Source organism: Macaca nemestrina, chromosome 6, assembly GCF_043159975.1.
Source record: "Macaca nemestrina isolate mMacNem1 chromosome 6, mMacNem.hap1, whole genome shotgun sequence".
In the NCBI taxonomy this organism is placed as follows: domain Eukaryota; kingdom Metazoa; phylum Chordata; class Mammalia; order Primates; family Cercopithecidae; genus Macaca; species Macaca nemestrina.
In genome coordinates this window covers 45,394,933-45,422,423 of record NC_092130.1, presented here as the reverse complement: position 1 = coordinate 45,422,423, position 27,491 = coordinate 45,394,933, and the positions used below count along the sequence as shown (strand labels likewise).

Sequence of the window (27,491 nt, the reverse complement as noted above, 5' to 3'; positions counted from 1 at the left end):
TTAAAAAGGGAAGTATAGATACAGTAGATATCAGAAATCTAACAATTTTATGCCAATAAGTTTGAAAACCTAGCTGAAATAGATAATTTTCTTAAAAAAATTATAAAACTGACTCTCAATAAGAAAGCAAAAACCTGAAATAAATATTATATATCCTTTAATGGCTATAAAGCATTGTCTTAGTTTAAAATTTCTACTGCCCAAAACGAACAAACCTGGACTATATGGTTTACCTGCATGGAAGATATAATTATAAACATATAAAACTGTCCAGGCATGGTGGCTCACACCTGTAATCCCAGCACTTTGGGAGGCCGACCCAGGCAGATCACTTGAGGTCAGGAGTTCGAAATCAGCCTGGCCAACATGATGAAACCCCATCTCTACTAAAAATACAAAAATTAGCCAGGTGTGGTGGCAGGCGCCTGTAATCCCAGCTACCTGGGAAGCTGAGTCAGGAGAATCGCTTGAACCTGGGAGGCAGAGGTTGCAGTGAGCTGAGATCTTGCCACTGCACTCCAGCCTGGGTGACAAAGTGAGACTCTGTCTCAAACAAACAAACAAACAAACAAACAAACAAAAAACTATAAAAAAGGTGAAAAGTCAATGTGATAAGTTGGTGTGGGAGAAGATATTTGTAACACATACAACAGGCAAAGCATTAGGATTCAAAATGTATATAAGATGTCTTCCTGATCAATAAGAAGAAGACAAAACAATACAGCAGAAAATTTGGCAAAAGATTAGAAACAGGCAATTCATAATTTAAACATATAAAAATGCCCAACTTGATTCATAATTAGAGAAACAAAAATTTAAAAATAGGATACTATTTCATATTCGTTAGATTGATGAAGTCTGATAGTCAAAGTGTTAGCAAGGATGTAGAACAAGAGGAACATTGCTGATATTAAAGTAGATTGGTTCAATAACTTCAGAAAACAATTTGCCCATATATAGTGAAGTTAAGACATTCATATCCTACAACGCAGTAATTCCACTCCTAGGTATATATCTGAGAGATACTTTAGACATGTGTACAATAAAACATACAAGAATCGTTTTGAGATATCTTAAAAATGTAAATTAGTTCAGATCACTTCCTTCCTCAAAATCCTCCGAGGCTGAGATTAAAATTCAAAGTCCTCACCAGGCCTACAAGGCATGACAGTTTGCTTGTCTAACCACCTCTCCTGCTCTGCTCTCCCTGTTTCTGTTCTAGCCCTGCTGACTTTGTTGTTCCTTGAACGGCCTCTTTTTCTCCCTAGGGCTCTTGGACTCACCATTCCTTCACTTCCTCAAGGTTTTCCCCCCAGTTTTTATTTTGTCTCGATTCCTGGGTTCAGCGAGACCTCTGTTGACTACCTTTCTTTCCCTCCCTCCCTACCTCCCTCCCTTCCTTCTTTTCTTTCTTCCTTCCTCCCTCCCTCCTTTCTTCCTTCCTCCCTCCCTCCCTCCCTCCCTCCCTCCCTCCCTCCCTCCCTCCCTTCCTTCCTTCCTTCCTTCCTTCCTTCCTTCCTTCCTTCCTTCCTTCCTTCCTTCCTTCCTTCCTTCCTTCCAATACATATTAGATATATGTATTTTGGGCTACATGTGATAACTTGATACATTCATATAATCAAATCAGGATAATTGCCTTAAATATTTATCTTTTTCTTATGCTAGGAGCATTTGAATTATTCTCTTCTAGTTATCTTGAAATGCACAATAGATTGATGTTAACTATAGTCACTTCATTGATCTATTGAACATTAGGTCTTATTTCTTCTCAGTGTATATTTGTAACCATTAACCAACCTCTCTTCATCCCCTGCCCTTCCTGGCCTCTGGTAACCACCAGTCTACTCTTTATCTTCATGAGATCCACTTTTTTAGCTCCCACAGATGAGTGAGAACATGTGATATTTGTCCTTCTGTGTTTGGTTGCTTCCATCTTTTTTAAAATAGCTGCTAGGACTGCCTCTTCTCCTCCAACCTGGTGAGTCCCTTTATCTCCTTTGGCTGGTTTATTTTCCTTCCTGCCTGACATTATATTCTATATACATTTGTTCCAGCATTTATTTCTGTCTCTCCTACTAGACTGTAAGCTTCCTGGGGGCTGGACATTTTCTGTCTTACTCATTGTTGCATTTCCCAGTGCCTAAAATGATGTTTGCTTGGTACAGGGTGGGTGCCCAATCACAGCTCTTCCAGTGAGTGAATGGAATTGCGTGATAGTCAACATGTGATGGGAAGGAAACACTTGGATGACACAAAGAGTACTTCTTGGTAAAAGCAAAGCCATTAGAGTTGTAGATGCATGAAAAGAATTTGAAGAAGATTGGTTCATAAACTAAAAGAATATTCTTCAGAAACAGATTGAATATGTATGATTAAGTTAATAGATTAAACAGAAGTAGATATCTGTGTATTTCATCTATATTCCTAAAAGTTTGTATATTCAAGTTGGTCAGAAAACTCTTGGGACCTTCCCTTGGGAAACCTTATATTCAGGTTGAGTTGCAGTATGCTAGAGCCTATACAGTCATTCTGTCTGCCAGTCAGTCATTCCCAAGTACCCAGGGTCACACCCAGCCCCAGGCATAGGGCCACGGGGTAGGAAGGACAGAGAAGGGGAAGGGAGTCAGGCACACTAAGTGTCCGCTGTGTGCCAGGAACTCTGCCTGGGTTTCTCTGTCACATGGGTGACTTAGGAGCACCCCTTCCAGGGCTCAGGCAGGGAGCAGGCCAGAGCTCTAGGGCTGTGCAGCTCGGTCTGACTTCTCCAACCTTTGCTACCCCTGTAGCTCTCGGAGATCTTCTTTGTGTCCATCTGCACATCTGAGTTGTCCATGAAGCTCTATGTGGACCCCATCAACTACTGGAAGAACGGCTACAACGTGCTGGATGTGATCGTTATGATCATTATGCTTCTCCCCTATACCGTCCGCGAGCTCATGGGCAGACAGTTCAGTTACGTGCATATCGCTGATGGCATGCAGTCCCTGCGCATCCTCAAACTTATCGGCTATAGCCGGGGCATCCGGGTGAGTGCGCTGGGGGTGCCATGGTGCTGGGAGGGCAGGCTGTAGGCCCATTTGCCCCGAAGGCCCTAAGGAAATAATGACTGTACTACCATCTTCCAGTTGTTGAGTCCAATGTGTGTGGCAGGTTGATCTTTACCAATATTATCTCATTTACTCTTAAAACAATTCTATAGCAGCATAATTTATAATCCTTTGGGTATATACCCAGTAATGGGATGGCTGGGTCGTATGGTACATCTAGTTCTAGATCCTTGAGGAATCGCCATACTGTTTTCCATAATGGTTGAACTAGTTTACAATCCCACCAACAGTGTAAAAGTGTTCCTATTTCTCCACATCCTCTCCAGCACCTGTTGTTTCCTGACTTTTTAATGATCGCCATTCTAACTGGTGTGAGATGGTATCTCATTGTGGTTTTGATTTGCATTTCTCTGATGGCCAGTGATGATGAGCATTTTTTCATGTGTCTGTTGGCTGTATGAATGTCTTCTTTTGAGAAATGTCTGTTCATATCCTTTGCCCACTTTTTGATGGGGTTGTTTGTTTTTTTCTTGTAAATTTGTTTGAGTTCTTTGTAGGTTCTGGATATTAGCCCTTTGTCAGATGAGTAGATTGCAAAAATTTATGTTTATTGCAGCACTATTCACAATAGCAAAGACTTGGAATCAACCCAAATGTCCATCAGTGACAGATTGGATTAAGAAAATGTGGCACATATACACCATGGAATACTATGCAGCCATCAAAAAGGATGAGTTTGCGTCCTTTGTAGGGACATGGATGCAGCTGGAAACCATCATTCTTAGCAAACTATCACAAGAACAGAAAACCAAACACCGCATGTTCTCACTCATAGGTGGGAACTGAACAATAAGATCACTTAGACTCAGGAAGGGGAACATCACACACAGGGGCCTATCATGGGGAGGGGGGAGGGGGGAGGGGGGAGGGATTGCATTGGGAGTTATACCTGATGTAAATGATGAGTTGATGGGTGCAGCACACCAACATGGCACAAGTATACATATGTAACAAACCTGCACGTTATGCACATGTACCCTACAACTTAAAGTATAATAATAATAAATAAATTAAAAAAAAAAACAATTCTAAGAACGGTATTATTAGCTCCATTTTACAGATGAAGAAATTGAGGTCACCCAGCAGTGAAATGTCAGAGCTGAGATTTGAAAGGTGTGTCTGACTCCAGAGGCCACATCTGAACTTTTCCTCTCTCTTGTGCTGCGAAGTGCCTGATTTTCTTATGCTACACATCCTTTGAACTACATACCCAGGACGCCTCAGCTTTTTGGTGGCCCAGGCCACTAGCTGCTTTCCCCAAATAGCTGAGAGTCTGCTGCTGTCTTGCTGGGAATAGTCTCTGTGCTTCTGTAAGGTGGCTCTAGAAGGGCTACTGCTGCTGAGAAGTCTTTCTGGGTTGCTGAAACCATGGAGTGACCAACACTCCCTTGACTCAGAGGCTTCAGAAAGAACCTCAGGGCTGCCCCCCTGCCCTGAATCGTGCCCTCAGGCACTTGTCCTGTGCACAGTAGGTTCACCTAGCTCTGCACCCAGTGTCCATGCTTCTCCAGGCGGGGGCTGGTCTGGGTTCCTGTGTTCAGTCAGGGTGTGTTGACCTGTCCTGTCAGGGGCTGCCCCTCGCCTGGGCTTGGGTGGCTTGCTGTCTAGGGCCTGGCCCCACATTCTGGGAGCCCCAGGCCTGGGTAGAGAAGAGAAGGGGAGCGTTAGAGGTCTCCCCTGCCACGCATACACCTTCGTTTGTTTCTTGCTGTCATGTAAGCAAGCGCCTGCCTGTGTGTGTCCCCTCTCAAACAACGCAATCCAGCCTGCCCTCTCCTTCTCTTCATGGCGAACCCTCTGGGAAAAAGTGTCTGTACTTCCAGTCCCACTTCCCTGTCCATCATTTATGCCCTAGCTGCTTTCCCTACACTCCAGAATATCTAGCCTCTCTGAGGTTGCCAGCATCCTCCTTGTCTTCAAATCCAGTGGTCAATTCCCTTGGCATCCGTGTCACTCCTTTCTCTTGGTTTTCCTCCAGCCTGACTTGTCAGGAGTGTTTATCCTTTGCCTGGCTCATACACGCTGTTTTCTCAGGATGGTCCCTGAGTTCTCCTCCTCTGCTCCCTCTGCACATCCTCTCTGGGTGATCTTTTCCACTTTCCAGGACCCTCCACCTGCCTACCCCTCTCTCTTTGACCTTTAGACCCAACTGCACCCTGGGCATCTCACAGGCTTCTCAAATTTGATGTGTCTAAACTGAACTTGTCACTCACCCCCATCCCCAACCTCAAATCCCAAACCCTGGCTTCTCCTCCAGTTCTTTCTTTCTTTCTTTCTTTCTTTCTTTCTTTCTTTCTTTCTTTCTTTCTTTCTTTCTTTCTTTCTTTCTTTCTTTCTTTCTTTCTTTCTTTCTTCTTTCTTTCTTTCTTTCTTTCTTTCTTTCTTTCTTTCTTTCTTTCTTTCTTTCTTTCTTTCTTTCTTTCTTTCTTTCTTTTTTATACTTTAAGTTCTAGGGTACATGTGCACAATGTGCAGGTTTGTTACATAGGTATACATGTGCCATGTTGGTGTGCTGCACCCATTAACTCATCATTTACATTAGGTATATCTCCTAATACTATCCCTCCCCCGTACCCCCACCCTACAACAGGCCCTGGTGTGTGATGTTCCCCTTCCTGTGTCCAAGTGTTCTCATTGTTCAATTCCCACCTATGAGTGAGAACATGTGGTGTTTGGTTTTCTGTCCTTGTGATAGTTTGCTGAGAATGATGGTTTCCAGCTTCATCCATGTCCCTACAAAGGAGATGAACTCATCCTTTTTATGGCTGTATAGTATTCCATGGTGTGTATGTGCCACATTTTCTTAATCCAGTCTATCATTGATGGGCATTTGGGTTGGTTCCAAGTCTTTGCAATTGTGAATAGTACCGTGATTAACATACATGTGCATATGTCTTTATAGCAGCATGATTTATAATCCTTTGGGTATATACCCAGTAATGGGATGGCTGAGTCAAATGGTATTTCTAGTTCGTGATCCTTGAGGAATCGCCATACTGTCTTCCACAATGGTTGAACTAGTTTCCGCTCCCACCAACAGTGTAAAAATGTTCCTATTTCTCCACATCCTCTCCAGCACCTGTTGTTTCCTGACTTTTTAATGATCGCCATTCTAACTGATGTGAGATGGTATCTCATTGTGGTTTTGATTTGCATTTCTCTGATGGCCAGTGATGATGAGCATTTTTTCTTTTTTTTTTTTTTCTTTTTTTTTTTTTTTGAGACGGAGTCTCGCTCTGTCGCCCAGGCTGGAGTGCAGTGGCCGGATCTCAGCTCACTGCAAGCTCTGCCTCCCGGGTTCACGCCATTCTCCTGCCTCAGCCTCCCGAGTAGCTGGGACTACAGGCGCCCGCCACCTCGCCTGGCTAAGTTTTTGTATCTTTTAGTAGAGACGGGGTTTCACTGGGTTAGCCAGGATGGTCTCGATCTCCTGACCTCGTGATCTGCCCGTCTCGGCCTCCCAAAGTGCTGGGATTACAGGCTTGAGCCACCGCGCCCGGCCCGAGCATTTTTTCATGTGTCTGTTGGCTGCATGAATGTCTTCTTTTGAGAAGTGTCTGTTCATATCCTTCACCCCCTTTTTGATGGGGTTGTTTGATTTTTTCTTGTAAATTTGTTTGAGTTCTTTGTAGATTCTGGATATTAACCTTTTGTCAAATGGGTAGATTGGAAAAATTTTCTCCCATTCTGTAGGTTGCCTGTTCACTCTGATGGTAGTTTCTTTTGCTGTGCAGAAGCTCTCTAGTTTAATTAGATCCCATTTGTCAATTTTGGCTTTTGTTGCAATTATTTTGGTGTTTTAGACATGAAGTCTTTGCCCATGCCCATGTCCTGAATGGTATTGCCTAGGTTTTCTTCTAGGGTTTTTATGGTTTTAGGTGCCACATTTAAGTCTTTAATCCATCTTGAATTAATTTTTGTATAAGGTTTAAGGAAGGGATCCAGTTTCAGCTTTCTACATATGGCTAGCCAGTTTTCCCAGCACTATTTATTGAATAGGAATCCTTTCCCCATTTCTTGCTTTTGTCAGGTTTGTCAAAATCAAATGGTTGTAGTTGTGTGATATTATTTCTGAGGGCTCTATTCTATTCTGTTGGTTTATATCTCTGTTTTGGTACCAGTACCATGCTGTTTTGGTTACTGTAGCCTTGTAGTATAGTTTGAAGTCAGGTAGCATGGTGCCTCCAGCTTTGTTCTTTTTGCTTAGGATTGTCTTGGCAATGCGGGCTCTTTTTTGGTTCCATATGAACTTTAAAGTAGTTTTTTTCAATTCTGCGAAGAAAGTCATTGGTAGCTTAATGGGGATGGCATTGAATCTATCAATTACCTTGGGCAGTATGGCCATTTTCACAATATTGATTCTTCCTATCCATGAGCATGGAACATTCTTCCATTTGTTTGTGTCCTCTTTTATTTTGTTGAGCAGTGGTTTTTAGTTCTCCTTGAAGAGGTCCTTCATATCCTTTGTAAGTTGGATTCCTAGGTATTTTATTCTCTTTGAAGCAATTGTGAATGGGAGTTCACTCATGATTTGGCTGTCTGTTTGTCTGTTACTGGCGTATAGGAGTGTTTGTGATTTTTGCACATTAATTTTGTATCCTGAGACTTTGCTGAAGTTGCTTATCAGAGGAGATTTTGGGCTGAGACAATGGGGTTTTCTAAATATACAATATGTCATCTGCAAACAGGGACAATTTGACTTCCTCTTTTCCTAATTGAATACCCTTTATTTCTTTATCCTACCTGATTGCCCTGGCCAGAACTTCCAACACCATGTTGAATAGGAGCGGTGAGAGAGGGCATCCCTGTCTTGTGCCAGTTTTCAAAGGGAATGCTTCCAGTTTTTGCCCATTCAGTATGATATTGGCTGTAGGTTTGTCATAAATAGCTCTTACTATTTTGAGATACGTCCCATCAATACCTAATTTATTGAGAGTTTTTAGCATGAAGAGCTATTGAATTTAGTTGAAGGCCTTTTCTGCATCTATTGAGATAATCTTGTGGTTTTTGTCTTTGGTTCTGTTTATATGACGGATTACATTTACTGATTTTCATGTGTTGAACCAGCCTTGCATCCGAGGGATGAAGCCCACGTGATCATGGTGGATAAGCTGTTTGATGTGCTCTGGATTGGTTTGCCAGTATTTTATTGAGGATTTTTGCATCAATGTTCATCAGGGATATTGGTCTAAAATTCTCTTTTTTTGTTGTGTCTCTGCCAGGCTTTGGCTCAGGATGATGCTGGCCTCATAAAATGAGTTAGGGAGGAGTCCCTCTTTTTCTATTGATTGGAATAGTTTCAGAAGGAATGGTACCAGCTCCTCCTTATACCTCTGGTAGAATTCGGCTATGAATCCGTCTGGTCTTGGCCTTTTTTTGGTTGGTAGGCTATTAATTATTGCCTCAATTTCAGAGCCTGTTATTGGTCTATTCAGGGATTCATCTTCTTCCTGGTTTAGTCTTGGGAGGGTGTATGTGTCCAGGAATTTATCCATTTCTTCTAGATTTTCTAGTTTATTTGCATAGAGGTGTTTATAGTATTCTCTGATGGTAGTTTGTATTTCTGTGGGATCGGTGGTGATAACCCCTTTATCATTTTTTATTGCTTCTATTTCATTTTTCTCTCTTTTCTTCTTTATTAGTCTTGCTAGCAGTCTATCAATTTTGTTGATCTTTTCAAAAAACCAGCTCCTGGTTTCATTGATTTTTTGAAGGCCTTTTTTGTGTCTCTATCTCCTTCAGTTCTGCTCTGATCTTAGTTATTTCTTGTCTTCTGCTAGCATTTGAATGTGTTTGCTCTTGCTTCTCTAGTTCTTTTAATTGTGATGTTAGGGTGTCAATTTTAGATCTTTCCTGCTTTCTCTTGTGGGCATTTAGAGCTATAAAGTTCCCTCTACACACTACTTTAAATGTGTCCCAGAGATTCCGGTATGTTGTGTCTTTGTTCTCATTGGTTTCAAAGAACATCTTTATTTCTGCCTTCATTTCGTTATGTACCCAGTAGTCATTCAGGAGCACGTTGTTCGGTTTCCATGTAGTTGAGTGGTTTTGAGTGAGTTTCTTAATCCTGAGTTCTAGTTTGATTGCACTGTGATCTGAGACACAGTTTGTTTTAATTTCTGTTCTTTTACATTTGCTGAGGAGTGCTTTACTTCCAACTGTGTGGTCAATTTTGGAATAAGTGCGATGTGGTGCTGAGAAGAATGTATATTCTGTTGATTTGGGGTGCAAAGTTCTGTAGATGTCTATTAGGTCTGCTTCGTGCAGAGCTGAGTTCAATTCCTGGATATCCTTGTTAACTTTCTGTCTCGTGGATCTGTCTAATGTTGACAGTGGGGTGTTAAAGTCTCCCATTATTATTGTGTGGGAGTCTAAGTCTCTTTGTAGGTCTCTAAGGACTTGCTTTATGAATCTGGGTGCTTGTATTGGGTGCATATATATTTAGGATAGTTAACTCTTCTTGTTGAGTTGATCCCGTTACCATTATGTAATGACCTTCTTTGTCTCTTTTGATCTTTATTGGTTTAAAGTCTGTTTTATCGGAGACTAGGATTGCAACCCCTGCTTTTTTTTTTTTTGTTTTCCATTTGCTTGGTAGATCTTCCTCCTTCCCTTTATTTTGAGCCTATGTGTGTCTCTGCATGTGACATGGGTCTCCTGAATACAGCACACTAATGGGTATTGACTCTTTATCCAATTTGCCAGTCTGTATCTTTTAATTGGAGCATTTAGCCCATTTACATTTAAGGTTTATATTGTTATGTGTGAATTTGATCCTGTCATTATGATGTTAGCTGGTTATTTTGCTTGTTAGTTGATGCAGTTTCTTCCTAGCATGAATGGTTTTTACAATTTGGCATGTTTTTGCAGTGGCTGGTGCCAGTTGTTCCTTTCCATGTTTAGTGCTTCCTTCAGGAGCTCTTGTAAAGCAGGCCTGGTGGTGACAAAATCTCTCAGCATTTGCTTGTCTGTAAAGGATTTTATTTCTCCTTCACTTATGAAGCTTAGTTTGACTGGATATGAAATTCTGGGTTGAAAATTCTTTTCTTTAAGAATGTTGAATATTGGCCCCCACTCTGTTCGGGCTTGTAGAGTTTCTGCCGAGAGATCCGCTGTTAGTCTGATGGGCTTCCCTTTGTGGATAATCTGACCTTTCTCTCTGGCTGCCCTTAACATTTTTTCCTTCATTTCAACTTTGGTGAATCTGACAATTATGTGTCTTGGAGTTGTTCTTCTTGAGGAGTATCTTTGTGGTGTTCTCTGTATTTCCTGAATTTGAATGTTGACCTGCCTTGCTAGGTTGGGGAAGTTCTCCTGGATAATATCCTGAAGAGTGTTTTCCAACTTGGTTCCATTCTCCCCATCACTTTCAGGTACACCCATCAGACGTAGATTTAGTCTTTTCACATAGTCCCATATTTCTTGGAGTTTTGTTCGTTTTACTTTTTTTTCTCTAGACTTCTCTTCTCACTTCATTTCATTCATTTGATCTTCAATCACTGATACGCTTTCTTCCAGTTGATCGAATCAGCTCCTGAAGCTTGTGCATGCGTCACGTAGTTCTCGTGCCTGGTTTTCAGCTCCATCAGGTCATTTAAGGACTTCTCTACACTGGTTATTCTAGTTGGTCATTCATCTAATCTTTTTTCAAGGTTTTTAGCTTCTTTGTGATGGGTTTGAACATCCTCCTTTAGCTCAGAGAATTATGATCGTCTGAAGACGTCTTCTCTCAACTTGTCAAAGTCATTCTCTGTCCAGCTTTGTTCCATTGCTGGCGAGGAGCTGCATTCCTTTGGAGGAGAAGAGGTGCTCTGATTTTTAGAATTTTCAGCTTTTCTGCTCTGGTTTCTCCCCATCTTTGTGGTTTTATCTACCTTTGGTCTTTGATGATGGTGACGTACGGATGGGGTTTTGGCTTTCTGTTTGTTAGTTTTCCTTCTAACAGTCAGGACCTTCAGCTGCAACTCTGTTGGAGTTTGCTGGAGGTCCACTCCAGACCCTGTTTGCCTGGGTATCACCAGTGGAGACTGCAGAACAGCAAATATTGCAGAACAGCAAATGTTGCTGCCTGATTGTTTCTCTGGAAGCTTCATCTCAGAGGGGCACCCAGCCGTGTGAGGTGTCTGTCTGCCACTACTGGGAGGTGCCTCCCAGTTAGGCTACTTGGGGGTCAGGGACCCACTTGAGGAGGCAGTCTGTCCCTTCTCAGATCTCAAACTCTGTGCTGGGAGAACTACTACTCTCTTCAAAACTGTCAGACAGGGACATTTAAGTCTGCAGAAGTTTCTGCTGCCTTTTGTTCAGCTATTCCCTGCCCCCAGAGGTGGAGTCTACAGAGGCAGGCAGGCCTCCTTGAGCTGCGGTGGGCTCCACCCAGTTTACCTACTCAAACCTCAGCAATGGTGGGTGCCCCTCCCCCAGCCTCGCTGCCACCTTGCAGTTCAATCTCAGCCTGCTATGCTAGCAATGAGTGAGGCTCAGTGGGTGTGGGACCCTCTGAGCCACGCGTGGGATATAATCTCCTGATGTGCCATTTGGTAAGACCATTGGAAAAGTGCAGTATTAGGGTGAGAGTGACCCGATTTTCCAGGTGCCATCTGTCACAGCTTCCCTTGGCTAGGAAAGGGAATTCCCTGACCCCTGTGCTTCCCGGGTGAGGCGATGCCTCCCCCTGCTTCGGCTCTTGCTCGGTGGCCTGCACCCACTGTCCTGCACCCACTGTCTGACAAGCCCCAGTGAGATGAACCTGGTACCTCAGCTGGAAATGCAGAAATCACTCGTCTTCTGCATCACTCACACTGGGAGCTGTAGACTGGAGCTTTTCCTATTCGCCATCATCTCCTCCAGTATTTCATCTCTTGGTAAAGAGGAGTCCCCCACCCGCATTCAGTTGCCAAGTCATAAATTTGACTGTCTACTTAGACTCCTCTCTCAAGCTTTGTTGTGTGACCTCCTCGGTGGTTATTGACTTGTCCACATCTCTTCATCCCTGTCACCATCAGCCTTACCTGGATTTCTGCAATGGCATCCCACACTACTGGGAGCCCTGGAACAGAAATGCCCCAGCAGGGTGGGGAGGATCTTGAAAGTGCACATCCAATTGCAGCACCCTAGGTTTCAAGCCTGAGGGTGGCTCCCCATTTTTCAGACTACAGACAGACCTTGCAGTGTGTCCTAGAAGGAAGGGAGTATGTAAGGTGCTGGGCACTGGAGTCAGCAGGGACGAGAGGAAGGAAGGTGGAAGGGAAAGAAGACTGGAGGCCCGAGATGTTCATGGTCAGGTGGGCACCCCGGAGCAAGGGCAGGATCTGGCAGTGGGAAGTGTGATCTGGTTTTTCCAGGTGTTGGGCACCAAGGGAGCAGGGGCCAGGAGTGGCACCAGGGTCACTAGAGAGGGAAGCCCAGGGGTAAAGAGGCCTAGCATCTTCCATAAAGATGTGGAAGGCCCCCAGGCTGACAGCAGGGTTGGCTGGAGAAGGAGGTACTGAATCTGGAGGCAGAGATTTTAAGACATGAGGGAGAGGGGGAAGCTGGAAGGTTGGCCCTGCCCAAAAGCTGGGGCTGTGCCTGTGAAAACAGGGGATCCCAGGATAAGGCAGATGGTGGCCCCCTGAATCTGAGGGCTGTTAGGGATAGGCAGCCTTCTTGGAGAGGGGAGCTGGGTTGCGATGTCCTCTGCTGATAGAGGACTTTCAGGTGAGGCCAGGAGAGGAGGGAAGCAGAAAGGACTGGTGGCAGGGAGGGCTTCCATGTTGGAAGAAAGGGGCAGGGGCAGTGACCAGACTGGCACCTCAAGGCTGGGGACACTGGCTGCTGGCTCAGTGCACCTGTCTTTTCTATGTTGTGGCAGAGGCTCCTGCTGGCCAAGGGCTGTATCCCAGAGCAAGCTGGCCTGCTTGGGGACTGCTCAGCCTTTTGCCCTTGTAGGCACGCACAGAGACCCTGGGCATGCAAGGGGCAACAGGCACACACGCATGCACCCCAGGTTTGGCCTCATGGTTTTTCTGTCATTAAGCAGGGCCTTGCATCCTAGAGTGATTCCCTGGGGATCACCAACCACCCTGAGCTGTGGCTGTCCTGTAGCCTTGGGATGTCATAGGACCTCAGAGCCCCAGAGGCACAGAAGTGACCCTGGATAACATGCCCTCTGAATGTTGGCTGGCCTGCTGGCCAGAGGGAGCTGGACCTGCCCATGGTCGGCACTTGCACCTCTGAGCTAATTTGTATTAATTCAAGTCTAAAGGAGCCCTTAAATAAAGGGCTACAATCTCAGAGCCCAGAGATGGCACTCTGGCACATTTTTGGCTCCTGACCCCAGATTGATTTAAATGACACTCTGCCTTCTACCTCATGACAATAAACCTGCACCATGAGGAAATGTTGTTTTGCACAGAGATGCACGAATGTTCATCTGCGTTTCAGCCTGGAAACAACCTTCAGATGCTGGGCTGTGGTGTGAGCATTAGTCCCCCTTCCTCCCTGCCTCCTCCTCCTGGGGCCGGATCATCTTCCACACATCCAAGGGGCTGTGTAGGAGGGCTCCCTTCAAGCACTGGGCCTGGGCATCTGCTTTGCCTGGAGCTCGTTTCCACATCCAGAATGCCCCAGGGCTGTGGCTTGATCCAGAGCCCGGGAGAGCTGAACTGGGTACAGGGAATTGCCCCCCGCAAAAGAATTTGGGAATTCAAAATCACACATCCAATGGGGGCCACACTATGGGCCTCAAAAGCTTAGGACTTCCTCAGGAGGGAGCTACCGGCCTAAGGGGAACTGGGCAACCCTCTCCTAGGACTGGATTTCCGTACCTTTCTGGACTGTGCCCTAGAAGGCCTGCATGGATTGTGCTTAAAGAATTTGGCCAAATCCAGCTGTCATGGGTCCTATATGGGGCTCCCAGGAGAGCGTGTCTGTTCCTCCACTGCTGCTCTCAAGGTTGCTCAGCTTGGACCTTAGGTGGCACCAGCTTATGGGCCGGCCTGGAGGTGGGAGGCCCAGCCAGGTCTCCCCGCAACTCTTCTGCACAGGCTTTGGGTTCTACTACCCAGTGTTCCTCCCTTCCCACTAAAAACCTGATCTGCAGACCACATCTCATCACAGCTTTTCTCATGAGGATTTACTGCTTTCGTCTTAGTCCTTGGGAAAGAAGTTCTGCCTCTGTTTAGTGGGGAGGAAGGCATTAAGAAAAAAAAAATCTTGGCTGGGCGCGGTGGCTCACACTTGTAATCCCAGCACTTTGGGAGGCCAAGGTGGGTGGATCACAAGGTCAGGAGATCGAGACCATCCTGGCTAACATGTGAAACCCCCATCTCTACTAAAAATACAAAAAAAAAAAAAAAAAAAAAAATTGCCAGGCGTGGTGGTGGGTGCCTGTAATCCCAGCTACTCAGGAGGCTGAGGCAGGAGAATGGCGTGAACCTGGGAGGCGGAGCTTGCAGTGAGCCGAGATCGCGCCACTGCACTCTAGCCTGGGCGACAGAGCGAGACTCTGTCTCAAAAAAAAAAAAAATAAAATAAAATCTCAGCTCTTTTGCAATTAATCCAAAAACACTTATTTTCTTTTCCCAAGGAGAGATGGGAGGCATCTGGTGTGCATTCACCCCTGCAGGCAGTGCCAAACCGTTCCGCACGCAGGGCAGCCTGGGACTCTTGGACTGTCTCTGTTTCCCAGGTTACCCCAAACTGTCCAAACTGTACTGCCTTGTTTCTTAGCTCTAAGGACCTCCTTTCCTAGTACTAAGCCAGTAAACAGTCTCTGTGCTCAGGGTCATTGGTGGTTGAAGGTGTTGGCATGGGGCAAAGGCCTTGAGAGTTGGTCACAGCTCTGCCATTGTGTTGGAGTGTGACCCTGGCCAAGACAGTTTGCTTCTTTGAGCCTGTGACCACTCATTTTGAAATGGGAAGAATGATAACACCTACCTACCTTGAGGTTATGTCTGTGAAATGTCTAGGTAGGTGAACATGCATTGAGTGCCTACTGCATGCAAGACTCCAGAGCAGGAAGAATGAATAAGGAGTCATACACGGTGCTCCCAGAAATGGGCAATGTAGTGGGGAGATAAGACAAATGCCCATTTCATATGGGGCAAGACTGAGGTTACAAGACAGGGACCTACCTGTGAAGACGGGGCCCACAAGGACCAGGGAGCCACATTCCTCTCGGCTCTCTGTATACTCACTCCCAGGGTCGTTCCCCTACTCCTCCTGGGCCTGGGGCAGAGAGCATTCAGGGCTGGCCCTCAGCTGAGAAGCAGGAGCAGGATGCCCTGAGATGACCACACAGTCAGGTTGGGGTTCAAGTGGAGTGGTCACCTCAGACCTGAGAGAATTGACTGAGAGTGGATGTCAGACATTGGTGAAGCACTGTTAAATGGATCCAGCCCTCAGTCTGGGCACAGTTCTGATTCACTTCATTAATTCATTAGTTTATCCAACCAACCAACCAACCCACCCACCCACCTACCCTTATTGAGCATCTGCCTTGTGCCAGGCATGGCACCAGTTGCTGGGGACAGCTGTGAACTGGGCAGAATGGACCTCTGTCCCTGGAGCCCACCCAGCCCAGCAGCACCCTCGCCTACCACAGTGTCCCTGCCTTGCAGACGCTGATCATTGCTGTGGGACAGACAGTCTACACTGTGGCCTCTGTGCTCCTCCTGCTCTTCCTCCTCATGTACATCTTTGCTATCTTGGGCTTCTGCCTGTTTGGATCTGCAGACAAGGGTGACCATGATAACTGGGGGAACCTGGCTGCGGCTTTCTTCACCCTCTTCAGCTTGGCCACGGTACTGTGTTTGGGAACAGTGGTGAGGGCAGGGGCCTTGGGAAGGGACAGCCTAGTTGGTGTGAGTGTGTGGACATGTGGGGCCTCACATGGGGCTTTCCTCATGTCCAGGTACTCATTTGGGCCCAGGGAAGCTGGGGTCTGTTCCCCATCACAAGCCAGCACCCTGCACAGGGCTCCATCGCTCTAGGCCTGTGATTCCTTAGAGTGCTTCTACATGTCTCACAGGGTGATCAGACTTTGCAGAGTTCTCAAATAATAATTCATTTGGATTCAGTTTAATTTATAAATGAAACCCATGTCACATAGCCTTTTGGGGAACCGGCTGTCACAAATCCACCTAGAAGAAGCATGTAAAACCCAAATCTAGAAATCTAGATTCTGCTGGACTCTGGAAAGAGTGGGGTCTTTTCAAAGGTGGGCCTGGCAGAGAGGCAGTGTCTTTCTGGGAGGGTTGGGAGGCCTTGAGAAAAGAGACCTCGAGGCATGTTGGTCAGTAGCATCCCCAGCCAGGTGTGCTCTGCATTCCCAGGCCATCACGTATGTGCTAGAGCCAGTGGACTGAGAGGTGTTGAGGGGATGACGTGGAAGAAGAGCCACCCTCCTCCTCAGTGGGCCTGGCACTCCCCTAGTGTAGGTGAAGGGGAGGCCTGTGCCACTGGGCCTGGGCCCTCAGCATACTCTGCCCTGTCTGAGCAGGTTGATGGCTGGACAGACCTGCAGAAGCAGTTGGACAATCGGGAATTTGCTTTGAGCCGGGCATTCACCATCATCTTCATCTTGCTCGCTTCTTTCATCTTCCTCAACATGTTCGTGGGTGTGATGATCATGCATACGGAGGTGAGGCCCCGCCTGTGAGGATCGGAGGTCAGGGCAGGTGTGGCACGTGGAGCTGTAGGGCAAGTCTCCAGGGAGGACCTGGAGCTGTGTAGCTGTGACTTCCCAATGAAGTGGAGTAGAGGAGGCCAGTTGGGCCTGTCCCTCACCCGGCCCAACTCTCCTTCCTGAGCCAGTGCATTTGCCTTGCCTGCTGATGGTGGTCAACAGGACGGTGGGGCCTAGGAAGCCTCTGCAGCTGCAGTTGGCAGCTTGAGTGGGGGCTGGCACTGTGTGGGGAAAAGTGCTCCTGCTGAGGGCCTGAGCAGTGGTGCAAGGCTGAGGAAGAGGAAAGACTGGGTCTGGGCATGTAGCAAGAGCCTGTAGTTGACCTCCACTGTGTGACTCTCTAGGACTCCATCAAAAAGTTTGAGCGAGAGCTGATGTTGGAGCGGCAGGTGACGCTCATGGGAGAGAAGCAGGTGATTCTGCAGCGGCAGCAGGAGGAGATCAGCAGGCTGATGCACATACAGGTGAGTGGCCCCTGCAGGCAGGTGGACAGATGGGTGGATGGATCATCAGGCTGATGGGATGGTGAGGAGGAGGGGCCGTGGTGCCTGTGTAGAGAGCAGGTGGCCTCAGGCACCTGCAACCTTAGGTAAGACAGCCGCCTTCCTCCCATGTTTTATAGAATCAGCCTTTACTGTTGGCATTTTTGTGTTTCACTGGACCTCCCAGAGTGTTGAGTGCTGTGATTATAATATCTCCCTCTGTTGTGGGCAGAACTATACTGCTGGGCCCTTTGGGGCCAGGCAGTCTGTGCTGAGGCTTCTTCCTGAGGGCTCACTGGGTGCCAGGCAGCCATGGCCCCAGGCCACTGAGTGGACAAGGATGCGGAGGCTCTGATAGAGTGTCAGACAACCTTGGTTTTCTCAAGTTCCTTAAACCAGAGCAAGAATGAGCAAACCAGGCTGGAGATTTTCTGTCAAGCATGATGCAACCATGAGGGACCAGGGTGAATTTTCCCTCTGAGCCTGAGTGCTCTGAGCCTCCCATGCTGAGCCTCGGGTGCTCTGCTAGGCCTCCCTCCCTTTTTGGGTGCACCCCTCCTTGGCCTCTTCTCTGGGGTGGAGACATGTGCCTGTCTTCACCGTGCCAAGGTTTGCCCAGGGTTGGGAGAGGCTGCGCTGAGCCTCAGTTGGACTTCACGTGCTGCCTGTCCTCAATGGTGACCGCCTCACCCAGGAGTCCAGGTTCAGAAGGGGTCAGGATGAAGTTGTGACAAGGCTGAAGCTTCCTTCCAGGACCAGGGTCAGGCCGCTGCCTGCAGCCCATCCTGGAGGTTCTCCTTGCCTCTGTGCGGCTCGACTGTCGCCTTCTCATCCCTGCTCTCTCGTTATGCTTTCCTCTCTAGGAAAACGCTGACTGCAAAAGTTTCAGTGAGCTGGTGGAGAACTTTAAGAAGACCTTGCACCACACTGACCCCATGGTCTTGGATGATTTTGGCACTAGCCTACCCTTCATTGACATCTACTTTTCCACTCTGGACTACCAGGACACAACCGTCCACAAGTCAGTTCCAGCCCTAGCCTTCCCTGGTCCCTGGGGCTTCCTCGAGGTCGGGCTGTGTCAGGTGCCCTGGGAGAGTGAGGGGGATGATGACTGAAGTGCTGATGTGGCATGGCTTTCTTGGGGGTACAGCATTCCATGTATACACAGGGGCTGGGCTGCTGTGTGGACAGGCTGTGGCTTGGGGGAATCTGCCCCTCCTGCCCCTCCCCAACCCACCTTGACTTGTATGTAAATGCCAGCTCCTTAAAGTCTCCAGGCCTCTCCTCACTAACCCCTTTCCAGAGTGCAGAGGAAAGACCACCGGGTAGTCTCAGCTTCTGGCCTGGTTGTGCCACTACCTTCCTGTGTGGCCTTGGGCAATTCTCTGCCCCTTTCCCATCTGTCACATGAGGGGCTGCTGGGCTGATTCAATGAAAACAGTGTATGTGAAGCTCTGCACCTGGCCTGGCCCAGGGCTTGTGCTCAGTGTGAGTCAGCTGGGATTATGAGCAGCCATTACTGAGCAGGAAGGATGTAAAAACCCGGTTGATGGCTGGACAGGTTGTGGGCATCAGGAGCTATGGTGGGCTGTGGGCACTAGGGAGCTACAGTGGGCTCTTCAGTGAGGACAGATATAATTAGCCTGGCTTCTCAATGAAAGCCGCTTGGAGGGCTTTAGAGATGGGCGAAACCAAAAAGGAAGGAGTTGTTGGGGAATGCCCACTTTTGGCCCAATAGGGGGTCAGTCACTGTCTGGGCAACTCCACACAGTTACTTCTCTCAGGACCTAAGAATTTATTTCCAACCTGACACATGAAGTAAAATCCCTTGCTCCAGGGTACCCCAGGCAGAGTAGCAGATCCAGGATTCCAACCCAGCCTGATCTGGCCTGAAGTCCGTGCTCTTCTTTGACCCTACACCTGTGCAGGTGCAAACGTGTGGTCAGTGGGGCTAGGGGGTCCTGGAGCCTGCCCCTGACCTCAGATCTCATCTCCTCCTGCTCCATTTTGCAGGCTTCAAGAGCTGTACTATGAGATCGTGCATGTGCTGGGCCTAATGCTGGAAGACTTGCCCCAAGAGAAGCCTCAGTCCTTGGAAAAGGTGGAGGAGAAGTAGCTGGGCATGGGGACACCCATGTGCTGAGAGCCTTGCAGACTATGACAGGTCCCTATTAAACACAGGCTTTCTGAGTTGTCCTCTCCAGAGTTGCTGTGATTATGGCATTTCCCCACCTTTGAGATCGGGCCTGGATAGGTGCTTATGAAATGTGATTCCCCAGAGCCAATCCCCCATCCCCCATCCCCCACCACAGGACATGCAGACCTAGGGAATGGGGAGCGGGAGGCTCAAGGCTTGTCCTGGCCAGAGGCCACATCCAGGGCCCGTGCTGGCTCTAGGCTCCCTGGACCTAGCAGCAAGGACCTGGGGAAGCTGCCTGAGGACCACAGACCAAGAGGACCTCCAGCCACCCTCCAAGGCACATGGCCCCCTTGAACTGGTGTGGCCCTGCTGATCTGGGTGCGGGTGTTCTCATACTGACAGAGTCACATCTCTCTCTGTGGACCCACTGCTGCAGAGACCCCTCTTTGGAAGGCTACACTGATTTCCCCAAGGCTCACCCCAAGGAGTGCTGCTAAGACTGGCAGGATTCTGTTGTGTGGGCCTGGAGCTCAATCTGGGGGAATAGCCTGCTGGCAATGCCAGGGCACCTTGCACAGAGCCCGGGGAAGGTTGTTTCATCAGCACTGTGTGCTGCTGCCTCATATGGTTAAGTAGGACTCTTCACTTAAAAGGTGGCATTTTCTCTGTTATTCCTAGCCATATGACTACCAGGGCCATCAACGCCCTGGCACCACTCTGGCTTAGCCACGATGGAGCCATCTGAAGGCCCCAGCAGGGCAACACAGCACAGATGACACTCCTTGCTCCAGACTGGCCAGCCCAGAGGCCTGGCAGTGCCCACTCTACACCATTGCTGGGGAGTATGCCTGAGGCTGTCACCTTGGCAGTGCCACCTCATACAGAGGAGGAGGTGTATTCTGGGACTGGCACCTGTAGCTGGGTGCAGAAAGGCCCCATCCCCACACTGGGGATTCAGGTTAGCAGAAAATGCACGGGGTAGCATGGAGAGTGGCTGCACAAAGAGTCAGGCCTGGGTGGTGGCACCCCTGAAGCCACCACCACAGGCTGTAGGAACCTGTCCTCCTGGTTTCATCTATACATCCGACTGCTATCTACTGAGCTATGCTGGGTGCTGGGGCTTCTATGATGAGAAACCCATGGTCTCGCCCTGGCCCTCTTGGAGCTCACAGTTGTGTAGGGAAGACAGTCATCCAGCCACTGAGGAAGGGACAATCATTGAATTCAGAGTGGGGGGACTGCGTAGAGAGAATCAGGGACACATGAAAACAGTGTGGAAGAAGGATGGCTCTTCAGGGTGAGACCTGTTGAGGTGCTGTGGGGGAATCCTCTGAGGGCAGGAAATGCAGCCTGGCCACTTCCTGCACGGAGACAGCTTTGTGTCCATGCCCTGAAGCTGGGCTGGGGTAGATAGGGTGTTTGTGCCCCTCATGACAGGGGGAGTTGCTCTGGGTCTGACATGTCCAGGGAAGACGCTGGGCTCGGGGCTTCCAGGGGTGCTCTTGTGGGTGCAGCCCCATTAGCAGGGCAGGCAGGCCCCAGGCAGTGGCTCCAGTTCAGGGCCAGGGCAAAGCAGACATTGCCAGCTGCTCACACAGGGTGTGCCAGCATAGCCATGGGAACGCTAAAACATATCCAGCTACTCTCATCAGGAATCCTGGGAATTGCCCTAGGCATCTGAGAGTGAACAGAGATGTAAAAATTGGCTGCAGTGGGGCAAGGTAGAAAGTGCCATGGTTTTGGAGTTGGGAGACCTGTGCTCCCTCATAGGGAGACCTTGGGCAAAGTGTCTGGTCTTTCAAGCCTCACCTGTTTCCTGTGAGAAATGTGATGATAAAACTGACCGGGTACAAGGATCAAATCTCTGTAAGGTGTGAGAAAAGAGGTAGTCAGCTTATGGTTCACCCTTCCCCACTGTCAGCCCTCACCTCTGCTGGGGCACCTGTAGCGGGCTGTGCTGGTCAGGGGCTGAGAGGGATGAGGCCAGCTTGATGCTGCTGCTGGTGGGGAAAGTACGGAGCTGAGAGCAGGACGCAGAGGTCAGGAACTGCACAGGGGTATGAATGGATCCCAGGATGGAGCTGGTTCAGAATGGGCAGATGGCACGTCAGATCTGAAAGGCCTAGATCCCATGCCTAGGGAGGCAGACTTTGGGCACAGCCACCAGGGTGTGGTATGAGAGGGTGCATTAGTCCATCTTGTGTTGCTATAAAAGAATACTGGAGGCTGGGCAATTTAAAAGAAAAGAGATTTATTTGTCTCATGGTTCTGCAGGCTGTCTGGGAGGCATGGCACCAGCACCTGCTTCTGGTGAGGCCTCAGGAAGCTTCTACTCATGGTGGAAGGCAAAGCGGAGCCCGTGTGTGTCATGTGGTGAGAGAAGGAGCATGAGAGAGGGGAGAAGGGCTGCCAGACTCTTTTAAACAACCAGCTACCGTGTGAACTAACAGAGTAAGCTCTCACTCATCACGAAGTGGGGACACCAAGCCCGTCATGAGGGAGCCGCCCCCATGATCCAACACCTCCCACTAGTCTCTACCTCCAACATTGGGAGTCACATTTCAACATGAGATTTGGAGGGGACACACATCCAAATTATATCAAAAGGCAAGCTGCCTTTAAGGGCACAAGAAGGCTTTCAGACAGCAAAGAGCTGGTGGGGGCAGAGGTGACGTGCACAGGGCCGGCCCAGCACTGCTGGCAGAGCAAGCTGATGGATATTTGGCACAAAGTCCCAAAGCAGCATTTCTGTTTGGCTCTATTAGCCTGCAGAGCAAACACGGCAGATTGGAATCCCCACTTGGGCTCTCACCAACTTAAACAGGCTTGGCCAAGACCTTTAATTGATTTGCTTGGGGCAGAAGTGGCTCTGCTTACCCATGCCTGGCTATGGAAAGCAGGATCCTCCTCATCCTCCCCTGACCCTGGAATCTAGTAGGGTTGACCCTGAATGGCTCCTTCATCTCCAGCCTGCCAGTCTGATGGTTTGGGGGCCCGAGTCTCCTTCTGGTCATGCCCAAGCCCTCCCCCAGTTCTTGTGGAACGGATCTGGAATTCAAGGCTGGAGGTGTTTGGAAGGTGGCCGGATTTTCTTTTTTTTAAAACTGTTTTCTCATTCCATCAGCAGGAAGCAGGCCCTGTATTGTGGAGATTGAGGCAGTGACTGATAATGTGAATGCTCCTGTCCATTCCAACAGCCCCTAGAAATCTGATACTGAGGCTCTGGAGACTGTGCCCCTTGAGGCTTTCTTCAAATGCTTTAGGACACCTCCTAGAGCAAACTGGCCTTCAGCAGGTCAGGTCTGGCTCTCCGGGCATCTCTGCCTGTGTCAGGCTTTGTCCCTGGCCCCAAATGGGTCTGCTGTGTCGTCCTACAGGCCCTCAAAAGAGAAGATGGTTCTGAATTCCTGTCTAGGCTACTCAGAAAGGAGAGGTGGTTGTTCTGATTATCGTCACAGGGGTTGGAAAGAGGGGAAGGAGGTAAATGTGATGGTGCAAAATCTATCAACCCATGGGCATCCCCACTCTTCCCCATACTGTGCTACAAAGAATTTTGTCTGTGCTTGGTCAGCCACAGGCTGCACCTGCCCCAAGTTCTATGTTTGACTTTATTGTAGGCTTTGTGTGATGTGGCATTAGGAGAATGGTGGAGAGCCACGCCTGCAAAGCTGGAGGGAAAGGGGAGTATTTGTACTTTCTCAGCCAGCTCCTGCATTCTCCTCCATGCTGGTCAATCGGGGTAATGGGCAAAACAGAGGGAAAATTAAAAGACCAGCAAGGCTGGATGAAAACACAACAGGGAGCTGGGAAAAGGGAGGGAAGGAGGACGCAAAATCTGAGGACTGAGAGTCTGGGAATTGTGGACAGCAGCTATGACATAGCTGGTGGGTGTGCCCTGGAGATAGGACAAAAGAGGGGGTTAAGTGTCCTTGTGGGTTAACAGTGGGATCCCTATAGGTGTTCTTTGAGAGAGGCAAATGATGATTGGAATTATCTTAAAATTATTTTTAAATTTTATTTTAATTGCTCTACCTTTTAAAAATGAAGCCCCATGGATAGATTAGAGCATGTGGATTCTGGGTTATATTCGGGTTATATAAAAGATCACCCTGCATAATAGGGACCTGTTGGGTTAACAGTGGGAAATGATAAGAGGGCTTTCCATGGACTGAGCCCTTAGCTGGATCAGGGGCCTCCAGGTGAAGCATACCAGAGGGTGGTGGCACCAGGTATGACTGTCTTCTTGCAAGATGAAACTAAAGTATCAGAAGAGAAGTGTGCAAGAAATCAGAAGGTGATGAAGAGCCTGTTTCAAAACTCTTGGGAAACTGCAGAGTAACTGAGAGCTGTGTGAACTGGTGATGGACCATGGTGGTGTTCTCACAGCAGCAGAACCTGGCTGCCCTCCAGCTTGGCATTTGGGGACCACTGCCCCTGACTTCCTCTCTCTCCAGTGCTACTTCAATGCCTGGGATCAGGGCCTGAGATAAAAAGAACTCTTCAAAACTTGACATTGGAGGTGGGCGTGGTGGCTCACACCCTTAATCCCAGCTGCTCAAGAGGCTGAGCCGGGAGGAGTTTGGGGCCAGGAGTTTGAGACCAGCCAGGGCAACATAGTGAGACCCCGTCTCTAAAATGTAAAAAAGAAAACTTGACACTGGCCCAGAGAAGGAGGGATCCAAACAGAGGTCAGGCCAGAGCTTCAAAGGCACAGCCTGTTCTCCTTACTGACTGTGGAAATACTGCCTTCTGTTTTGCCAGTATTTCTGTTTATAAGATTTTTTCACATGTATGACTGCAATCACATAACAACACTTATTCCCATTAAACAGGTGGCAAAACTAAGGTTTGAAGAGGTGATGTAACCTACCCAAGGTTGTACAGCTAAGGGGAAAGAACCAGGATTCACAACCAAGTGTGTCTGGCTCTTGAGCCACTGCTGTGGTGCCACACAACAATCTTCCAAGGAATTGTTGTCCCCTTTTATAGGCAGGCAAGCCAGCACTCAGAGACTCACTAGGCCAAGGTCATCATTACAGGGCAGAGTCAGTATTCGAACACAGGCCCCTCTGCTCTACTGCTTCATAGCAATCTTGTTCTTTCTTATTGAAGCAGCTATTTTTTCAACTTTAAAAACCAAGCCATGATTCCCTTCTGAGAGGGGCCTGACTCTGAAAAGGGGGCGGTGGTTGCACAGACGATTCTCGGTTGGCCAGTGAGTTCACTGGCACCTTCTCAATGCTTAGTCCAGGCTCTGAAGTCTGCTGGCCCTGGGAGCCCCGGGAGCCTGGAGATTGGGAGGAGGGCAGGAAGCAATCAGTGTGTGCAGAAAGGGTGGTGACTGCAGCGCCTAATGAGGAAATTACAGCCTGGGCAGAGAGAGAGGTTTGGCTTGACATCGCCTTTCCCTGGGCTTCAGTACAGCAGGCCCACATGGAGGCTTGGCTGCAGATGGGATGTGCTGAGCAGGCGTGATTTGGTCACAGCAGGCAGGATGCACCAGCCTGGTCGGTGTCCAGATGCCCACAAGGCTGGCCCTCTAGGGTGGCGACTTTCAGGCAGTTCCCTCCGCCTGCTCTTGCACTCACTCATAACTTGATCAGCAGGAGTGGCAGCTGTGGGCACCTGGAAGGGGTGCCTTGAGAGACTCTTGGCTGGAGTTTTTAATCTGACCCTTGAAAGGGCAAGTGGAAAAGGAGAGAAAACATTATCAGGTGGGAAAAGCTAGCTGCAGAACTATACATATGTGACACCATCTGCATTAAAATAAAAAAAAAAGGAGAAATAAATAAAACACCACACATAAAGTGGCAGTGAGAGGTTTTTTTTCTCATTTAGGTGGCAAAGATGATAGACAAAACCTAGGATCAGTCTGGGCCTGGTGGCTCACACCTGTAATCCCAGCACTTTGGGAGGCCAAGGTGGGCGGATTACGAAGTCAGGAGTTCAAGACCAGCCTGGCCAATATGGTGAAACCCAGTCTCTACTGAAAAAAAATACAAAAATTAGCTGGGCGTGGTGGCGCACGCCTGTAGTCCCAGCTACTTGGGAGGCTGAGGCAGAAGTATTGTTTGAACCCGGGAGGCGGAGGTTGCAGTGGGCCGAGACTGCACCACTGCACTCCAGCCTGGGCAACAGAGTGAGACTCTGTCTCAAAAAACAAAAACAAACAAACAAAAAACCTAGGATAAGCCTGGGTGTGGAGAATGCACACCTTTGTCCACTTTTGGCAATGCAAATAAGTGTGGCCTTCTCATAAGGCAATGTGGATTAGATTTTATATGTGTGTTTCTAGGACCCAATCATTCTGCTTCTTGAAATTATCCCAAGGAGCTAAATAAATATCAAATACACAGAGATGCATGGATAAGGATGTTTACTGTGGCTTGTTATAATAGGAATATAAGGAATCACCTAAATGCTCATTGGTGAGGAATTGGCTATATTATTATGAATCCATATTTGTGGCCATTAAAAGTAATGATTTCTTGATAAGAGAAAATGTTCTTGATATTTTATTGAGTGAAAAAAATGGCTTTCTAGAGCATCATGGGATCTGGCATCCTTTATGTAATAGTGAGTGAGCATATAGAATGTATGAGCATATAGACATATATGTCTGATGAAGGACGTCTGCAAGGATAATCATAAAAATATTCATAGTGAGCTGGGCGCGGTGGCTCACGCCTGTAATCACAGCACTTTGGGAGGCTGAGGCGCACAGATCACGAGGTCAGGAGATCGAGACCATCCTGGCTAACACAGTGAAACAACATCTCTACTAAAAAATACAAAAAATTAGCCGGGCGTGGTGACAGGCGCCTGTAGTCCCAGCTACTTGGGAGGCTGAGGCAGGAGAATGACCTGAACCCGGGAGGCGGAGGTTGCAGTGAGCTGAGATTGTGCCACTGCACTCCAGCCTGGGTGACAGAGCCAGACTCTGTCTCAAAAAAAAAAAAAAAAAAAAAATATATATATATATATATATATATATATATATATATATATATATATATACACACACACACACATAGTGGTTTGTGGGATCTCAACTTTTGTGCTCACATTTTTTTGAACTTTTTGAATTTTAAGAATGAGTATGTATTTTATGATCAGGAAAAACAACAGTTTTTACCTTGAAAACATTGTATGTGTGTCCCCTTGGTAGGTGGAAGGGCATTCTCTGCAGAAGGAACCAAATGCACAAAGGAAAGCGGGCAGGAGCTCAGCGAGGGTTTAGGGAGTGCCGAGAAATCAGTGTGGCTGCAGCCTATGCTGTGGGGTGGGCAGTGAGGGGCTGGAGGCTAGGGCAGTAGACTGGAGCCAGATCCTGAGGGCTTACACGCTCAGCCGGGCAGTTTGGCCTTTAAGGGATGGAATCGTGGTAAGCAAAGCAATGACCTGGCCAGATTTCATTCCCACTGCCTCTGAGGGTGGCTGTATCCCCTGCAGTTGGCATCTAAGGCTCCTCTATTCTCCCTATTCTGTCTCTCCTTCCTCTTCCCATGCCTCCCAGGGATCCTCTTTGCCTGGCTCAGTCTCACCTCTGCTCCTGCATACCCATCCCAGTTCTGCCTGTCTTTTAAGGCAGAGTACCAGGCTCCTTCTAACAGGAAGCCTTCCCAGATTGCTCCCATTAGCCTTGATTTCTCCTTTCTCATACTCTCACCTTTGATCTTTTGTATCCTACATTGAATCAGACCTTAACTCCTCTATCCATAGATACTTCTTTTCCTAGCACCAGCTGGGGAGGGCTGTGGACTGCAGGGTCATCCCTGACACCTGGACGCCAGTGATCAGCCTGCCTGAGATATGCCAGCTTTAGAATCCTGATGGAGGGAGGGAGGGGGAGGGCAGCAAAGAGACTCAGCAGTTATTTTATGCCTGTCACAGGCACAGTGCCAAACACCATATATAACTTTTCACATTTTCCCCACTTTACAGATGAGGAAACAAGCTCAGAGAAGTTCTGTGGCAGTGACTGAGTGGTGGTGCTGTGAGTTAAACTCAGGCTCTGCCTAACTCCAAAGTTCGTGCTCTTAACCTCCATGATCTTGTCTCTGGCCCTCACTTCCCCACCACACCCAGAGGTAGGC

The 27,491-nt window shown here is 48.1% G+C and overlaps 1 protein-coding gene across 1 annotated transcript in view; it reads left to right on the top strand.

Annotated features, from left to right (window-relative positions):
• LOC105467128 (cation channel sperm associated 3) overlaps positions 1-19,458 on the top strand; it is a 47,473-nt gene extending 28,015 nt beyond the window's left edge. Inside the window, exons 3-8 of the mRNA XM_011716541.2 lie at positions 2,787-3,026; positions 15,707-15,889; positions 16,588-16,728; positions 17,118-17,237; positions 18,119-18,276; positions 19,269-19,458. Of these exons, the coding sequence (XP_011714843.1) occupies positions 2,787-3,026; positions 15,707-15,889; positions 16,588-16,728; positions 17,118-17,237; positions 18,119-18,276; positions 19,269-19,371 (945 nt within the window). The 3' untranslated portion in view covers positions 19,372-19,458. The remainder of the gene's footprint in view (positions 1-2,786; positions 3,027-15,706; positions 15,890-16,587; positions 16,729-17,117; positions 17,238-18,118; positions 18,277-19,268) is intronic.
• Positions 19,459-27,491: the final 8,033 nt, after the last annotated feature.